The sequence below is a fragment of the Nicotiana tomentosiformis genome, chromosome 4, assembly GCF_000390325.3.
Source record: "Nicotiana tomentosiformis chromosome 4, ASM39032v3, whole genome shotgun sequence".
Lineage (NCBI taxonomy): Eukaryota > Viridiplantae > Streptophyta > Magnoliopsida > Solanales > Solanaceae > Nicotiana > Nicotiana tomentosiformis.
Window position 1 is genome coordinate 7,707,509 of NC_090815.1, and position 18,908 is coordinate 7,726,416.

The window sequence follows — 18,908 nt, forward strand, 5'->3', positions numbered from 1 at the left end:
GTCTCACGAGTCATGATCAAGCTTAGTAGAGTGTGAAGGATCGGTATGGAGACGTTTGTACTTATCTTCTAGAGGCTACAGAGTTAAGGAATAATTCCACTTCTTTCATTCCTTATCGTGCGACATTGATTTATCTTGAAACATATATCTCATATTCCTTTGTATCCATTCGTGTATGATATTGTGCACTCGATATCAGTTGTGCGTCGATGGTTCGTGATGCCGCAGATGGACTACGAGAGAGCCAGAGATGCTAAAACACAACCTCAACGTGTGGTTCCGACTGAAGATGTAGACGTATTGAGAGATCACCCCGTGAATCATGTGGGGGTGCAATGGACTTTGGCATCTGGTTGATTTATACGAGCTGTGAAGGTTAATATTGTGGATCATCAGACGTGGTGAACTATGACTTCGCACCGAGTGGGGGAGTCCACTAACAATGGATGGATTGCGGGGTCATGTGTTATATCAGTTTTGGCCTGAAATGTATATTTGTGGTACTAAAAGGTTCCTTAAAAATTTACACATGTTTAAGACCTGAGATTTTGTAGAGGATAGGGTTGGGACTTGCGGTATGTCCGCCTACTTAATAATCCTATACTTCGGTACCAAAGGAGTTAGAGAAACAACTTTAAATTTATAGAAGGTCTACTAAGTGTGGACGTCATGGTTGCGGATTTTGGGGTGCTTCGGAGGAAGTACAGTGGTTGACGAAATTCTGGACTATGTGGTTCGTTCCAAGATTTGTCTGTATAGAGATCTACTTTTGTGATCGTTGTGTATAAATAGGGGTAAGGGCTACCCCAAGGAAGAATCGAAGAGTATGTTAAGAAATGGGTTAGCTCAACAGTGTTGAATCAGCATAAAAAATAAGAAATTGGCCTTGGGAGAGATAATTCTCCACAGGTGTTTGTGACAAGCCTATGAAGAGGGCAGACCAGCCAATGCAACATCGCCCACTTGGCTCAGTTCTCAGAAACGCTTTTGAAAGAGTTTGTTTCCCGGACTCTCCATAATGCGTGGCGCATAGAGTTTGAACGGTTGCGTCAGGTCACTATGACAGTATCATAATATGCCATCAGGTTCAATAGGTTAGCCCATTATATTTCTACTTTGCTTCCTACAGACAGAGAGTGAGTCCACAGACTCTTTAAAGGACTCAATTATGATCGTAAAATTTTGTACGACTCGGGAACTACAGACTGATACTTCATTTCCGCTAGTGGTAGAAATTGCCAAGATATTAGAACATGTTCGGGGTGAGGAAAAAGGAAACTAAGGAGACCAAGACATCTCAAGGTTATGGGGGATTCAGTGGGTTCTACTCTGCGAGTATAAATCACTATGGCGGGGCTCGGGCAGTCGGGCAGCCTAGTTCGCACATCGGATTACTCAGGGTGCTCCAGTAAATCCTTTTAATGCACCACTGACATGAGTTTCCTACAATGGTTATTCCAGTTATCTGGCACAGACTCAGTATGAGCAGCCAAACCCTCAAACGGGTTGTTATGAATGTGGTGATACTAGGCACATCATGAGAAAATTGTCCCATACTTGGGAGAGACATATTTCATCAAAGCACTCAGGTTACATGCCCCATTGCAGTTACTACACCACTCACACGACCAGTTAGGGGTGGAGGACGGGCGGGTAGAAGGCGTCCTAGAGATGGAGGCCCAGCCGTTGATATATTTATTTTATGGTATGGCAGAGGTCGCTATATCAAATGGTGTCATTAAAGGTACGACCTCGATTTAATATAAAGGAATAATTTCCTTAACTTGATTCAGTTCTGAGTATCGAGACGAGTCCTCCTATTGTGCTCCACTTATGAGTGAATTTCGTAATTCTATAAGCTACTTATGTCTTTACTCTTGTTGGGAGATTCTATAGAGATAACTACGCTTATCATTCCATGTTGGTCACTAATAAGAGCTGCGAGGCTAAAGGTGGCTTTTTGTTACTCATTTCGGTACGTTTTGATGTAATTTACGGATAATTAATTACAAATTATGAATTATATGCCCTACCAGTGTGGGGTTCATTATGTGTTGTGATTTTGTTTAACCGAAATCATTTAAAAGGAGAAAATGGAAATTTTTGATTGGCACGATGTGCATATTACTTGTGATTCAGAACTAAGGACGAGATCCTCGCATTTTAATATAAATTGATATGTTTAAACCGGGCTACGAGCTGTAGTGGAAGTTATATAAGAACGAGATCCTTGTGAGAAAAAGTTTTGTATTTAAGTTCTCCCTTGTGAAATTAAATTTGTACTATAGCAATAATAAGGAGTCATGCCTGTTATGCTTATTTGAAAATTCTTATATGAAATTCTCTATGCATACTTGCCAAATTTGCATTGTAATTATTGAGTTTTAACCTACGAGGTAGGTGCCCGCCCACATGGCGTTAAATGTGACTCATTAATTTGGGTAAATAATTATGAGGTCTTCATGCCACGCATCTCGTTATCAGTATTGTGAAGGTTTGAAATGAGATTTTTGTTAACATGAAATTAATTGACGATTCTGTAATTGATTATAAACAACTATTAAAACCAGATTGATCCAGAAGGGTGCTCCATTCAGGAAGACCGAATAGTGTGAGGAGAGCTTTCAAAAGCTCAAGACAGCTTTGACTACAACCCTAGTATTGGTATTACTTAAAGGTTCGGGGTCTTACACGGTGTATTGTAATGCATCTCGAATTGGACTTAGAGAAGTATTAATACAAAATGGCAGAGTGATTGCTTATGCGTCACGGCAGTTGAAAGTCAATGAGAAGAATTATCATATTCATGACTTAGAATTGGCAGCCATTGTTCATGCGCTGAAGATTTGGAGACACTACCTCTACGGCGTATCATGTGAAGTATTCACAGATCATCGTAGTGTACGGTATCTATTCAGATAAAAATATCTTAATTTGAGGCAGAGAACATGGTTGGAGTTGTTGAAAGACTATGATATAACCATTTTGTATCACCCTGGAAAGGTCAATGTGGCGACCGATGCTTTTAGTAGAAAGGTTGTGAGTATGGGCAGCCTAGCTTATATTCCGATTGGTGAGAGACCATTAGATGCGGATGTCCAGACTTTGGATAATCAGTCTGTGAGGTTAGATATTTCAGAACCCAGTCGGGTTCTAACTTGCACAGTTGCTCGGTCTTCTTTATATGAGCGTATTCGAGAGCGACAGTATGATGATCCTCATTTACTTATCCTAAAGGACACGGTGCGGCACGGTGATGCCAAACAGGTTGTTGTAGGGGGAGATGGAGTTCTGCGAATACAGGGTCATATTTGTGTGCCTAATGTTGACGGGCTTCGTGAAGTAATTATTGAAGAGGCACACAGTTCCAGGTATTCTATTCATCCAGGTACCGCCAAAATATATCAAGATTTACGACAACATTATTGGTGGAGAAAAATGAAGAAGTATATAGTTGCACATGTAGCTCGGTGTCTAAATTGTCAACAAGTCAAGTACAAGCATCAGAGACCTGGTGGTTTGCTTCAGAAGTTAAAAATTCCTGAGTGGAAGTGGGAGCGTATCACTATGGATTTTGTTGTTCACTCCCACTGACTCAGAGGAAGTTTGACGTAGTATGGGTTATTGTGGACATGTTGACCAAGTCAATACATTTCATTCCAGTGGCAGTTATCTATTCTTCAAAGCGGTTAGCTGAAATTTACATTCGTGAGATTGCCCGCCTTCACGGTGTGCCCGTGTCTATTATTTCATATCGAGGTACGCAATTTACCTCGCACTTCTGGAGGGTTGTACAACATGAGTTAGGCATGCAGGTTGAGTTGAGTACAACATTTCATCCACAGAGAGATGGGCAGTCAGAGCGCACTATTCAAATATTGGAAGATATGCTTTGCGCTTGTGTTACAGACTTTGGAGGTTCTTGGGATCAGTTCTTGCCACTTACGGAGTTTGCTTATAATAATAGCTACCAGTCGAGCATTGAGATGGCTCCATATGAGGCATTATACGGAAGGCGATGTCGTTCGCCAGTTGGATGGTTTGAACCGGGAGAGGCTCGGTTGTTGGGTACCGATGTGGTACATGATACCTTGGATAAGGTCAGGTTATTCAGGATCCACTTTGCACAGCTCCGTCTAGGCAAACGAGTTATGTCGACCGTAAAGTTCGTGATACTATATTCATGGTTGGAGAAAGAGTATTGCTCCGGGTTTCACCTATGAAAGGTGTAATGAGGTTTGGAAAGAAGGGCAAGTTGAACCCTAGGTATGTAGGACCCTTCGAAATTCTTTAAAGAGTGGGCGAAGTAGCCTACATTCTTGTATTACCACCTAGTTTATCAACGGTTTATCTGGTGTTCCATGTGTCTATGCTCCGAAAATATCATGGTGATCCGTTACCATGTGTTAGATTTCAGCTCAGTCTAATTGGACAAATATTTGACTTCTGAAGAGGACCCGGTAGCTATTCTAGCTCGGCATATCCGAAAGTTAAGGTCTAAGAGTTATCCTTCAGTTCGGGTACAATTGAGGGGTCAACCGATAGAATTAGCTACCAGGGAGTCCGCGTCGGACATGTGGAATAAATATCCACACCTTTTACCAGCTCAGGTACTTTTCTAATTCCTTTCGAGGACGAATATTTGTTTTAGAGGTGGAGAATGTGATGACCCAAAATGTCATCTTTAAATTTAATAATAATTTTGTGTTCTAAGACCTTGAAAAGCACTATTTATCATTCCTCGACTTGCATGCGCAGCCCGTATAAATTTTGAGAATGTGATGACCCAAAAGGTCATCTTTAAATTTAATAATTAATTATGTATCTCGAAAAGTACTATTTATCATTCCTTGACTTGCGTGCGCAGTCCGTATAATTTTCCGGAAAATATTTATGTGAACAATTGATTAAAATGTGAAATATAGCCTTAAAACTCAATTAAGTTGACTTTGGTCAACATTTTTAGTAAACGGACCCGAATCAATGTTTTGACAATTCTGGTAGGTTCGTCTCGTTATTTGGGACTTGGGCGTATGCCCGAAATTTAATTTGGAGGTCCCTAGCTCAAGTTCTGGCAATTTAACGGAAACTAGAAATTTAAAGGCTAAAGATTTCCAAAGTATGACCACATATTTGACTTTTTGATAACGTGGCCAAAATCCGATTCTGGAAATTGGAATAGCTCTATTATGTCATTTATGACTTGTGTGCCAAATTTGAAGTTATTCCGGATTCATTTAACATGTTTCGGCACAAGATTTGTAAATTGAAAAGTTTGAAACTCAAAAGTTCGAATCGAGGTGTGAATTGTAATTTTAGCATTGTTTGATGTGATTTGATGTCTCGAATACGTTCGTGTCACGACCCAAACTAACCCCTGTCGCGATGGCGCCTATCGTAGAATTAAGAAAGCCGACTCATTTCCAAAACAAACCGATATTTTCATTTTAAAGATAATTCCAATGTTATTTAACATAAAAACCTTTGTAAAGGAGTTCCAATCAAAATAAAAGTGTGGAAGGAAAAGCCCGACATCGGGGTGTCACTAGTCATGAGCATCTACTACAATCCGTCTAACAATATCAAGGCTAACTCAGCCTGGAAAATAGCCAAATACAACTAGAGGAAGATAAGAGGGAGAAGAGCAGGGGTTGCGATCGCCAAACAGCTACCTTGTTATCTCCAAGAAAATCTGCAACCAGAACAATCAATAACCGCTACCGTGTCCAGCTACACCTGAATCTGCACACAAGGTGCATGGAGTAACGTGAGTACGCCAACTCAGTAAGTAACAATAATAAATAAAGACAGAGCAGTAGTGACGAGCAATAAAGCATATAACATTCATATCGGGAGATATCAGTAAAATACCACATGCTTTTAAAATCAGGGTTTGAATCAAAACATCTCGTCTAACCCAGTTCCAGTAAAAATCATTTAAAGATATTTTTCAACAGTTTTCAGACAGAAAAAATGTAAAGGTGAGCAAAAATGATAAAATCATAAATAGCCCCTCGGGCAAACCTCACAGTCACTCGTGCCACTCGGGCATACCTCACAATCACTCATGCCTCCCAATCACTCAGCCTCGGCACTCGCACTCAGTAGGTACCTGCGCTTACTGGGGGTGTGTACAGACTTTGGAGGGGCTCCTTCAGCCCAAGCGCTATAATCTGCACGAACAACTCACGTGCTATAATAATAAAGTATGCTACAGGCGGGCAGCCCCGATCCACACTCATCCTTACAATTAGGCCCTCGACCGATATCAACATGTTGCGGCGTGCAGCCCGATCCCATAAATATCCTCACAAATCAGGCCCTCGGTCTCACTCAGTCACAAACCTCTCAAGCCACTCGGGCATTTCAGTAAAACAGGGCATTCGGCCCAAAACATTTATATACATCAAAATAGAGTCATAAAACTGAGTTATGCGGTAAACAAGTATAAACATGACTGAGCATAGATTTTCAATCGAAAACAATGAGAGGATAGTAAGAAAAAGCCTATAAGGGTCCAAACAGCACTGGTGCAAGGCCCAAACATGGCATTCAGCCCAATTTACAGAAACTCTTTCTAAAACATATAAGTATTATATAGTTTCAACAAAGTATGCAACTTTACAGTTTCTACGGGACGTACCAAGTCACAATCCCCAACAGTTCACGCCCACACGCCCGTCACCTAGCATGTGCGTCACTTAAAATAGTAGGAATGATACAAAATTCGGGGTTTCGTACCCTCAGGACTAGATTTACAATCGTTACTTACCTCAAACAAGTCAAATCTCTACCCCGCAATGCTCTTGCCTCTCGACTCGGCCTCCAAATGCTCCGAATCTATTCACAATCAGTACAATACCATCAATACGCGCTAATGGAATGAATTCCACAAGAAAAACTACAAAATTAGACCAAAACCTAAAATTGGCTCAAACCCGGCCCCCGGGCCCACGTCTCGAAATCAGACAAAATTCACAAAAATATAAAGCTCATTCACTCACGAACCTAACCATACCAAATTCATCAAAATCCGATATCGTTTGGTCCTTCAAATTCTTAAATTACTATCCGAAAATTCCAAGCCCTAACCCCTCATTTTTACTAATTACAATGCTTAAACAACGGAAAATCACCATATATACAAGTATTAGGCTCAAGCAACTTACCTCACTGATATCCCTTGAATCACCCTTCAACAATCCCTCCAAAAGCTCCAAAACCCGACATGAAAATGGTGGAAATTAACCAAATTCGCGAAGGGTTCTATTTATGGTTTCTGCCTAAGTTTTTCGCACCTGCGGAAACTTTCACGCTTCTGCACCACCGCACCTGCGGAAAAATCCATCGCAGGTGCAGAACTCACTTAGGATCCCATCTTCCTCATCTGCGGCCCAAAACCCCGCGCCTACGAAGGCGCACCTGCGCATTTCCTCTGCTTTTGCGAAGCCTGCCCAGCATCCCCCTTTCCGCATCTGCGCCCAATGTTTCGCACATGCGGGCTCGCAGATGCGACCTCCAACTCGCACCTGCACAACCTGCCTAGCCCAGCATTGCCCGCACCTGTTCACTCCCCATGTGCACCAGCGGCCTTGCACCTGCGACTCTTTCTTCCGCAGATGCGAAAATAGCAGTAGCAGCAGCTTCAGCTGCATTTTCCAACTTCGACAAATCCGTTAACCACCCGGAATCACCCCGAGGCCCTCGGGACCTCAACCAAAATTACCAACAAATCATATATCAACATACCAACTTAGTCGAACCTTCGATTCACTCAAAACAACATCAAATCATCAAATTACCCTCGGATTCAAGCCTAAAAACTTCTAAATTTCCAAATTCGGCAACCGATGCCGATACCAACCAAACCACGTGAATGACCTCAAATTTTGCACACACATCACAAATGACACTACGAACCTACTCCAACTTCCGGAATTCCATTCCGACCCCGATATCAAATTTTTCACTGCCGACCGAAATCGCCAAATTTTCAATTTCGCCAATTCAAGCTTAATTCTACCACGGACCAACAAATCACATTCTGGATGCACTCCTAAGTCCAAAATCACCTAACAGAGCTAACAGAACCATCAGAATTCAAATCCGAGATCATTTACACATAGGTCAATGTCCGGTTGACTTTTCCAACTTAAGTTTCTACTTAAGAGACTAAGTGTCTCAATTCACTCTGAAACCACTTCGGTCCCGAACCAACTAACCTGATATAACATAATATAGCTGAATAACACACAAAAAAAAGTAGAAATGGGGAAAACGGGGCTATAACTCTCGAAATGACCGGTCGGGTCGTTATATCCTCCCCCTCTTAAACATATATTCGTCCTCGAACGGGTCTAGAAACATACCTGGAGTCTCGAATAGGCATGGATATCTGCTCTGCTCTCCTGCTCAGTCTCCCAAGTGGCCTCCTCCACAGGCTGACCTCTCTATTGCACCTTCACTGAAGCTATATCCTTTAACCTCAACCTTTGAACCTGCCGATCTAAAATAGTCACCGGCTCCACATCATAAGTCATATCACCCTCCACCTGAACCGTGCTGAAATCCAAAATATGGAACGGATCTCCAATATACTTCCGGAGCATGGAAACATGAAACACTGGATGCACACTCGACAAGGTGGGTGGCAAGGCAAACTTATAAGCCACCTCTCCTATCCTCTGAAGCACCTCAAAAGACCCAATAAACCGGGGGCTCAACTTGCCCCTCTTCCCAAACCTCATAACACCCTTCATGGGTGATACCCTCACCAAAACCTTCTCCCCAACCATAAAAGACACATCACGGACCTTCCTATCCGCGTAGCTCTTCTACCTAGATTGCGCCGTGCGAAGCCGCTCCTGAATCAATTTCACCTTATCTAATGCGTCCTGGACCAAGTCTGTACCTAAGATCCTAGCCTCACCCGGCTCAAACCATCAAACCGGAGATCTACACCTCCTCCCATATAAATCCTCGTACGGAGCCATCTGAATACTCGACTGATAACTGTTGTTATATGCAAACTCCGCGAGTGGCAGGAACTGGACCCATGAACCTCCAAAGTCAATGACACAAGCACGCAACATGTCCTCCACTATCTGAATAGTGCGATCGGACTGCCCTTCCGTTTGAGGGTGAAAAGTTGTGCTCAACTCAACCTGAGTGCCCAACTCTCGCTGCACGACCCTCCAAAACTGCGATGTGAACTGAGTACCCCTATCTGAAATTATGGAAACTGGGACACCATGCAGGCGAACGATCTCTCGGATGTAAATCTCAGCCAACCGCTCTGAGGAGTAAGTAGTACCAACTGGAATGAAGTGCGCGAACTTGGTCAGCCGATCCACAATAACCCAAATAGCTTCGAACTTCCTCGAAGTCTGTGGGAGCCCAACTACAAAGTCCATAGTGATCTGCTCCCACTTCCACTCTGGGATCTCTAATCTCTGAAGCAAGTCACTCGGTCTCTGATGCTCATACTTAACTTGCTGACAGTTGAGACACCGAGCCACAAACCCAACTATATCCTTCTTCATCTGCCTCCACCAATAGTGCTGTCTCAAATCGTGGTACATCTTCGCGATACCCGGATGGATGGAATATCGCGAGTTGTGGGCCTCCTCAAGAATCAACTCTCGAAGCCCATCTACATTAGGCACACATATCTGGCCCTGCATTCTCAGCACGCCGTCATCACCAATAGTCACATCCCTAGCATCACCTCTCCGAACCCTATCCTGAAGAATGGGCAAGTGGGGGTCATCATACTGATGCTCCCTGATACGGTCATAAAGAGAAGATCTGGAGACCACACAAGCCAATACCCGACTAGGCTCCGAAATATCAAATCTGACAAGCTGGCCCGCTAAGGCCTGAACATCTAATGCCAAAGGTCTCTCTGTTGCCCGAACCAACTAACACGATATAACATAATATAGCTGAATAACACAAAAAGAAGTAGAAATGGGGAAAACGGAGCTATAACTCTCGAAATGACCGATCGAGTCGTTACAGTTCGTATGATATTTTAGAACTTGTTGGTATATTTGGTTGAGGTCCTGGGGGTCTCGGGTGGATTCCGGATGGTTAACAGATCAAAATTTGGATTTAAGAAAAAATCTAAAATTTTGGCCTTCTAGGGTAATCGCACCTGTGGATTTTAGACCGCAGATGCGGTCAAGTTTCTGCAGAAGTGGAAATGCTGGACAGAACACATAAAAATCGGGAGTTAGCCATTTTTACTCATTTTTTAGTTTTGAGTCTCGGATTTAGGTGATTCCAAAGCGATTTTCAGGAGTTTAAATTGGGTAAGTATTCTATAATCAAAATTGATTATATTTCATAAATTCAGGTCTATATTCATCATTTATTTTGGATTTAGATGGATGAAATTGAAATTTTTGTAAATCTTTCCAAAAAAATGAAAATTTAAGATTTGAAGGTCCATTTGACATCGGAATTTGATAATTTTTGTATGGTTGGACTCGTATCGGAATGGGTGTACAGATTTCGTAAGTTTTTTCGAGATTCGAAACGTGGGCCCCACTATCAAATTTTGAGATGAAATTCGGATTTTAATCTGGAAAATTAGTAAATTCATATGGAATTAATTCCTACGATTTGTATTGAGTATATTGAATTATTTATGACTAGATTTGAGGATTTCGGACACGAATTCGCGAGGCAAAGGTTTATTGGATTCTTGAACTTGGTTGCAAAGCGAGGTAAGTGTCGTGGTTAATCTTGACTTGAGGGAATAGAACCCTTGAATTATTTGCTATCTGAATTTCATGTGTAACGATGTATAGGCAAGGTGACCAGTGCCTATACTTTGTCAAATTAATTGTTTGCTTAATTATTTAAACATCTTAAATTATTTTAAGACACGAATTAATTGTTATAATAATTGTTTCTCTCATATTCCTTGTCAAATATTAATTCTTGAATTCCTGCTATAATTGTCACATGCTTATTTGATTTATGTGTCTTAATTGCTACTTAATATTTAGCATATTAAATATTAGACTGCCTATTTTCTCCCTGATTTTCACAATTAATTGTTACTTGTCATTGTTTGTGTCATAAATAAATTATAATTATTGTATACCTTGATACTTAATAGTTTCTTATTGAACGTGGTATTTATTAGAGTATTTTTAATACATTTAAAAGCTGTTAAAATATATGGGGGGGATCGGGTTGCATGCCGCAACGGAATTGAAAATAAATATATTGGGGGATCGGGTTGCATACCGCAACAGATTTATTTAAAGTTTATATTGGGGGATCGGGTTGCACGCTGCAACAGAATTGATTGAAATGAATATATTGGAGGAGCGGGTTGCACGCCGCAACAGATTTATTTAAAGTTTATATTGTTGGAACGGGTTGCACGCCCCAATGGAAACAAGTTAAGGGATTGTGACTGCTGAATTGATTTCAATTATTGAGATTATTTACCGGCTTTACTACTATTCCCGTTATTATTATTATTATTGTGTATAGGTTAATGTAAACGAATTGCCTTAGCCTCGCCACTACTTCGTCGAGGTTAGGCTCGGCACTTACCAGTACATGGGGTCGGTTGTACTGATACTACACTCTGCACTTCTTGTGCAGATTTCGGAGTTGGTCCCAGCGGCATACTATAGATTTTCCCGGATACAACTACTAATGGAGACTTGAGGTATAATTGCACAGCGTTCGCAGTTCTGAAGTCCTCTTCTATCTTATCTCAGCTGTGTATTATATTTCAAACAGCTTGAATTTTATTCAGACCTTTATTTGTATTATTCTAGAAGCTCGTGCACTTGTGACTCTAGTTCTGGGATGGTATTTAGATATCGCGATTATTATGGAATATTCACTTTATTTCAGACTTTATTTTCGCATTTGTTTTCTTGTTATTAATTAATTTAAAATTTTGTTAAAAATGGCTAATTATATTCTAACGTTGGTTTGCCTAACAAGTGAAATGTTAGGCGTCATCATGGTCCCGAAGGTGGGAAACTGAGAAGCAATAGTCATAACTAATAAAGAAAATTCCATCACCCAACGAATGCACTGCAATCCACTTATGTAGTTCTTGATCCAGCTGGTATATTCTAAATTCAACATTCTCCGTCTTATTATAATCTAAAACCATATCAACCAAAAATAACTGCCCGTTTGATTCCACGGGCTGTATGCCTGTATCCCTGTCGTGTAATATGGGAGATACTATGGTCTCATTGAATGAGGAAGAATCAAACTCTCTAGTCTTGCCACATCGATCAACAGCAACAAAATTCCTCTTATACACAATGATATCGACTATTCTGAAACTTCCATCTTTTAATATAGTCCAATTCCCATCCCACGACTTCGAATAAAGTAACACAGTAGGATCATATTTAAAAGCTTCAACAAACGCCAGTAGAGAAATATTACTGGTCTAGTTTTTCGTGCTGCACACGATAAGATTTACAAACTTGAGAAACGCGCAAGTCTAGTAAATTCAATACCTTAGGCATATTATTATTATTATTATTATTATCTGGTGAAACGTTGAGTGGATTAAAAACCTGCAATTTTCCATCAGCAGTTTTTGTCACCTTGACCAACCAGCAGCCTCTACAATCAAGCGAAGTATCACGATCAGGAGGTAATTGGAAAAGATAAACGGTGTTTTCGATAAGATAAAATCCAGGGAACGTATTCGGGTGATAATCGAGTGGAAAGGGTAATTGAAGAGATAAATCAGGAGAGTTGCTTTTGAAAGGAGGAATTGAGGAACGCCATGTTTTGCAGACTGCACGAAAGTGAAGGACGTCGAAAGGGTTGTCGACGAGACATTTTCCGATCCTCTCCACAAGTTCTTCCGGTAGATCGGACCAAGAGATCACACTTCCTCTGCGCAATCCCATACTCTGTTGCTACACCCTCTGTTTCAATTTAAATGAATTTATTTCTTTTTTGGCACAACTTTTTAGTCTGTGCCAAAAAGAATTATCCCTTTCTTTATTTGAAAACAACTTATCTTTATTCAATGATTTATAGTCATACAAAATATATATACCTTATTTTACACCACAAGTTTAAAAGTCTTCTCTCTTTTCTTGAATTTCGTGTCCAGTCAAATGAGTTCACATAAATTGAAACGGATGGACTATAATTTTTCCGAAGAATGCGTTAGTAACGTTTAATATTACCTTTTTCCTTTTTTTTATTAAAAAGGAAATTTATATAGATTTAGTGTGGAGCATAAATTTATGTAAAAATATAATAAAATTATAATAAATAGTAGATATGAATCGTTAATTTTGAAAAATACAATGATTCAAATGTAAAAAAAATTAAAATTGAACATTAAGGTTTAAATCTTGAATTTTTCTGTGCGACATATTGTGCGGAAGACTCTCATTCGGGTCACTATACTTTAAACTTTAGCGGTAAGATCTTTGACATTATTTTGGTATGCAATTGCACACAATTGTTCACTATTGAACTTGATTTATTAGACTTCTCCTAAACATGGTGAATATAATTAATATTTCATTAGTCACTACACAGAAGAAAAAAGAAAAAAGAACAAAAGTACACAATATTGATCGAGTATGAGTGTCTCATGGCTCACTGTTGAATCTTTGGATAGCCCAGTGCATAAAGTATTTGTATTCGCGCAAAGTTCGAGGAAGGGACGTACTCCAAGCGATATGATAATATAGACAATCTAACCTAATGCAAGCATTAGTGATTGTTTCCACGACTCGAACCCATAACCTGTAGGTCATCATTGTTGAATCACCTAGCTTTAACAACTTAGATGTATTGATTCCAACATGGATTCTTTTATTAGTAATCCTTCTTCCTCCTTAATTTATTCTTGTCTTTAATTTACGCCAAGCGGACGAGATATAATTACTCAAAAAGGTTGTCCCATTTCAGAACTATCTATACTAACTCTAATTCATTGAAACTTACACTTTCATTTTTTAGTCAATCAAGAATGACATGATCATTGTTAGACCGATTTAACCCCCTTAATATATAAAGAGGTTCAATATACCAGTATTTCAACTTCTAATGATTATTTCAACTACTCAAATGGCTAAGAGGCTTGTTAATTCACGTAAAACCCATATTTGGGCCTTGCTCAATTTTCACTAAACCATCAGTAGGTTAGCTAGGACATTATGCATGTGCCACAAAAGTAACTTAGAAGTAATGTGGAACATCATATTCTTTGACTTATCTGGTTTATTTTGAAACAACTAATTAACTGTATCCATATGCCAACCAACACCCTGCCACTAATTAATTACTCCCTTTGTTTTAATTTTTTTCTTAGTTTGACTCAGCATGAAATTTAAAAAAAAAAATAAACTTTTACAATTGTAACTTTCAGCATGTTATAATGTTTGTATAGCTACACAAACATTAAAATATGCCGTACGTAATAAATAATGCAAAAACTATAGCTATAAAAGCTTCTCATTAAGAATAGAGAAAAGGATCAAATGTATCCCGCTACTTCAAATATTCCTTCAATTTAACCACTGTTAGACTTGTCATCTTAAACATATTATAACGTTTGTGTAGCTATAAAAACTTATTATTAAGGAAATATAAAAATGTATTAGTATTTCTTAGACGGATTAATTATGAGAAGTGTCAGACTAAGTAACATGGAAGAAGTACTATAAAGCTAGAAGCCTTTGGAATAATTGCTTGAAGCTAAATATATACTCCAATATGCAATTTCTTACCTTTTTATCCCTTTTACATTGATATAAAGGGAACTGTACCCTGTCTCACATAAGAAAAGAGATAGTAGTATGGCCGTATGGGATAAATTTCTTCCATTCTCTCCCCAAGTGAGGTGTCTTTTCAAATAAAAACACTCATCTTTATGTGAAGTTCGCCAGAGAAATCACCCCATGTGCTAGTAATTAAGATAATACTTTGACACCTTCGTTTGTGCATAGTATAAAAGGGAGTAGCTAGCATTTTATTGAATTAGTTAAATTTGTATATTTATAGTATATAGGAACCAATTTTGCACTTTATTGAATCACATATTCGTACGTGATGCAAAAGAATCCTTTCGTCTGTGCACAAGCAAACAACTCATTGTATTAAGCTCTCGATATATACGAAATTCAGAAAAAGGTCAATGTACATATGTATATTTTATGCCGTATTAATTATCTTACATTTCTACAAGTGCCTATTTTCTTTGTACAAGAATTTACCTAAAATTTGCTTTCTTACTTTGAGTTTCCATTTCAGATTATTTTTATTTTTTTGCTAGAACGACGAAATTTATATTAATAATTAAGTAGTAGCATTACATATAGGTGGTGCCTCAGTAGGGGCACCCAAAACACCTGAGCCAGGAGGCCTGCTAGTCATATTACAAAAACTATTAATGTTCCCAAGCTCGGTTAGTTTATTTAGTACATTGGTAGATACTAGTCTAGTAGTAGTTGTACCAGCTTTGTCTTCCTGAAGCAATTTCCAACAAACATTTGGTGGGTGGAGCATTGTTAATAAGGGGGTATTGCTTGGTTGCTTGGACACCCTTCCTTTGCCAAAAAGTGCGCGAGTTTGTTCCCCTCACGAAAATTGTGTCGGATCATTTGATTCTTCAGCTCCTTCAGTAACAACCTGCACTCATTAACAAAGTTAGAGTATAGAGAACAGTTATTATAGAAAAGCAATTGGGGTATTTCAGTAGCATCAGTTTTGATTTCTAAGTTGTTGAAATTATGGTTTTTTGCTAGGAAAAGTCCATTTTTTAGCGCAAGGAGTTCCATGTATACGAGGGTGTAGCCATAAGCGGGCATTTTATAGCCCAGGATCCAATTTTCGGATTTATCCCGGAATATTTTACCAATCCCTCCTTTGTTATAGCTGCTTTTGAACGTCCCATCAATGTTGACTTTTAGGTTTGTTGACAGTGGGGGCTCCATTTTACAGTTGTTAGAGAGGTGTTGGTGTTATTGGTAGGAGAATAGTGGTGTATTTGTATTCCATACAACGCATAGACACAAAGTTTAGGGCAAGAAGCTTACAGATGTTGTTGAAATGGTTATTGTTTCTATTTAACCAAAGGTGCCAAATGGAAAACTGGAAGAATTCGTTCCAAGTGATGTTTAGGTGGTCCACATTAATGGTCCAATCTTTAAGCTTCATAAGCAGTGGTCAGAGTTGTAGTCCGGAATTTAATTTTGTGGGCTTACTTCCTCCCAAAAGGCCTTGTCTATTGAGCATTCGAAGAGAATGTGAGTTAATGACTCGTTAGATCCTTTACATATTGAGCAGATAGAGTCAATATTTAATTCTATATGATGTAGATATGCATTTGTGGGAAGTCGGTTATGAGAGTATTACCATAAGAAATTTTTTATTTTGTTAAGAGTATTTAACTTTCAGATCCAGTAGAATCTTTTTTATGGGTATTACCAAAAGTAACTTTAGCCCATTCGGAAGCTTGAAGCTGGAAGGTATTAGTAGCTTCCATTAAGGGTTTTCTATGCCAGCTATTTTTTATTAAATTTTCAAAGTTGTGGTGGTGGCACCATAAGGTTTCAAGCTTGAAGGGTTTGTTACCCGGTCGAGGGATCCTACAGGTAACATTTAGAAGTAAGGGTGTGTGTTTAGAATGAGTTTTAGGTAAGTGGGCTATAGAGGCGTCAAGATATTGTTCTACTCATTGGTCATTAGCTAAAAATTAGTCAAGTCTTTCTAGAATTAATCCATTAGTTCTAACCCTACAGTTCGTCTAAGTATACTTAGTCCCTTTATATCCAAGATCCATTAGTTGGCATTGGTTGACACAAGACCAAAAGTTAGAAATACGGTTAGTGATGATAGGTCTACCACCCCACTTATCATCCTGGGACAGGACCTCATTAAAGTCACCCCCAGTAGCCATGGTCCGGAATAGTTGAAAGCAATGGACCGGAGGTTATCCCAAAGGTTTTTACGAATATTAATAGTAATGCTAGCGTAAATAATACTAAGTAACCAAGGGGGTGATCAGGGTGTACCTGAAGCATGGCGTGGATTTCCTGGTGTGCTTTGCTAATAAGGTTAACAGTGACAAGGTTCCCGAACCAAAGAATGACGATGCCTCTAGCAAGTCCAATAGCAGGGACTTCAAACATGTCAGTGAAGTGAAAAGTATCTCTAATCTCTGCATGGTTAGTTATTTTTGTTTCCAGTAGGGCAACCATGCAAGTGTTGTGCGTGTGGAGGAGTTCTCAAAAATTTTACCTAAAATTATCGTTATTAGCCCCTACCAATCTAGCTTCCTAAAAGGAAGATGCACTAGTGACAATGTCATCATCATTCAGGAAATCATGAACCATTTCCAAAAACTGAAAGGACAATGGGGTAAACTTCTCTTAAAAATTAACCTCGAGAAAGCTTTTGATAGACTAAAATGGTCCTTTATCTATCGAGCCCTTCACTTTTTCAAGTTTTCACCGCGTATGACCAAGCTCATGATGAGTTGTGTCAGTACTTCCAAGATTGCAATCCTAGTAAATGGCTCTAGGACGGAGTTTTTTAACCCAACAAGAGGCATTAGACAAGAAGATCCAATGTCCCCTTACCTCTTCACACTATGTATGGAACTCCTCTTCAAACACATTTGCCACCAGGTCAACATTGGCCAATGGGACCCCATTCAACTTAGTCAATCAGGGCCACCCCTCTCTCATCTCTTTTACACAGATGACCTCACCCTAGCAGCAAATGCCAATGTTAAAAGTTAACAACTCAGACCATAAATCATTGCCAGTCATTCTTTAGCCAACTTTCGGGTCAAAAAATAAACTCTAGAAAATCCAAAATAATCTTCTCTAAAAACTGTGACTCTTATACTCGAAACCGTCTTGATAATATTCTCAATATCAATATTAGCTTCTGACCTCCGGTACATCATTGACAACATGAATTCCAGATTAGCCGGATGGAAAATAAACTTTCTATCCATTGCTGGTAGAACAACATTAGCCAAATACACTCTCAATTCCCTTCCAAACTACTCCCTGCAATATATCCTTCTCCCCTCCTCCATCCTAAAAAAAAATCGACAAGATCCAGCGTGACTTCACATGGGGCACTACAACTAGGAAGAAATTACACTATGTTAAATGGGATATTGTTACTCAGTCTAAGCGAGACGGGAGTCTAGGTATAAAAAAGCAAAAGACAAAAACCTAGCACTACTCTCCAGTATGTTTTGGCGCCTCTTCTCCAACCCGACCTCTATATGGGCCACCACTCTAATCAGTAAATATAGCCATAAAAGGGAACCTCGCATCACATTCCTTTATCTGGTCTAACATCCTAACGGGATGGAAGTACTGCTCGAAGAGCCTTTGGCTGCTCATATTAGTTGTTGGTCATCTGCATGGATTCCCAACCTCCCTCCGCTCAACTCCTTTATCCATGGACCCCTAATCCAACAAGACTCTACCCTTAAAACCAAAGATCTTTGGGATAATAATCAATGGGATTTGTCTAAACTGTTCTTTCATCTCCCTCTTCACGCCACTCAAAAAATCCACTCTATTAAGATATCAGAATTACATGATGCAAAAGATATTTTGGTTTGAGCCCTCACTTCCAATGGCTCCTTTACCACCATTGTTTTAGTTCTATGTTGAATTATCTTCGAAAGACTTGCCGATCTTAATGTTGAGATATCGAAACTTACAAGCATATCATCACTTTAAAAGAAAAGACAAATTCTAAAGTAAAAGGGAATTAATCTGATAGGTTTGGTGAGTAATTTTAAATGAAATTCTTAGAGAACTTGACAAATCACTTCACTAGCAAGGTCCGTACATTACTAGAAAAATGACAAAATCCGTCCACGCAATTCCGACTGACATCAGTCGGAAAAAAAA

At 39.4% G+C, this 18,908-nt stretch overlaps 1 protein-coding gene across 1 annotated transcript; it reads right to left on the reverse strand.

Annotated features, from left to right (window-relative positions):
- Positions 1–11,983: 11,983 nt before the first annotated feature.
- On the reverse strand, positions 11,984–12,911 carry LOC138909217 (F-box protein SKIP23-like). The gene is made up of 2 exons (XM_070200405.1): positions 12,510–12,911; positions 11,984–12,367 (listed from the first exon to the last, which is right to left on the reverse strand). The coding sequence occupies exons 1-2, from the start codon at positions 12,909–12,911 to the stop codon at positions 11,984–11,986; spliced, it is 786 nt and encodes a 261-aa protein (XP_070056506.1).
- Positions 12,912–18,908: the final 5,997 nt, after the last annotated feature.

What these genes read in the sequence shown, in the direction of transcription:
- LOC138909217 (XM_070200405.1), bottom strand. Translation starts at nt 12,911, where the DNA reads ATGGGATTGCGCAGAGGAAGTGTGATCTCTTGGTCCGATCTACCGGAA. An exon ending in ATAATAATAATATGCCTAAG is followed by an intron (nt 12,368 to 12,509) that starts GTATTGAATTTA and finishes CTTTATTCGAAG; the next exon opens with TCGTGGGATGGGAATTGGAC.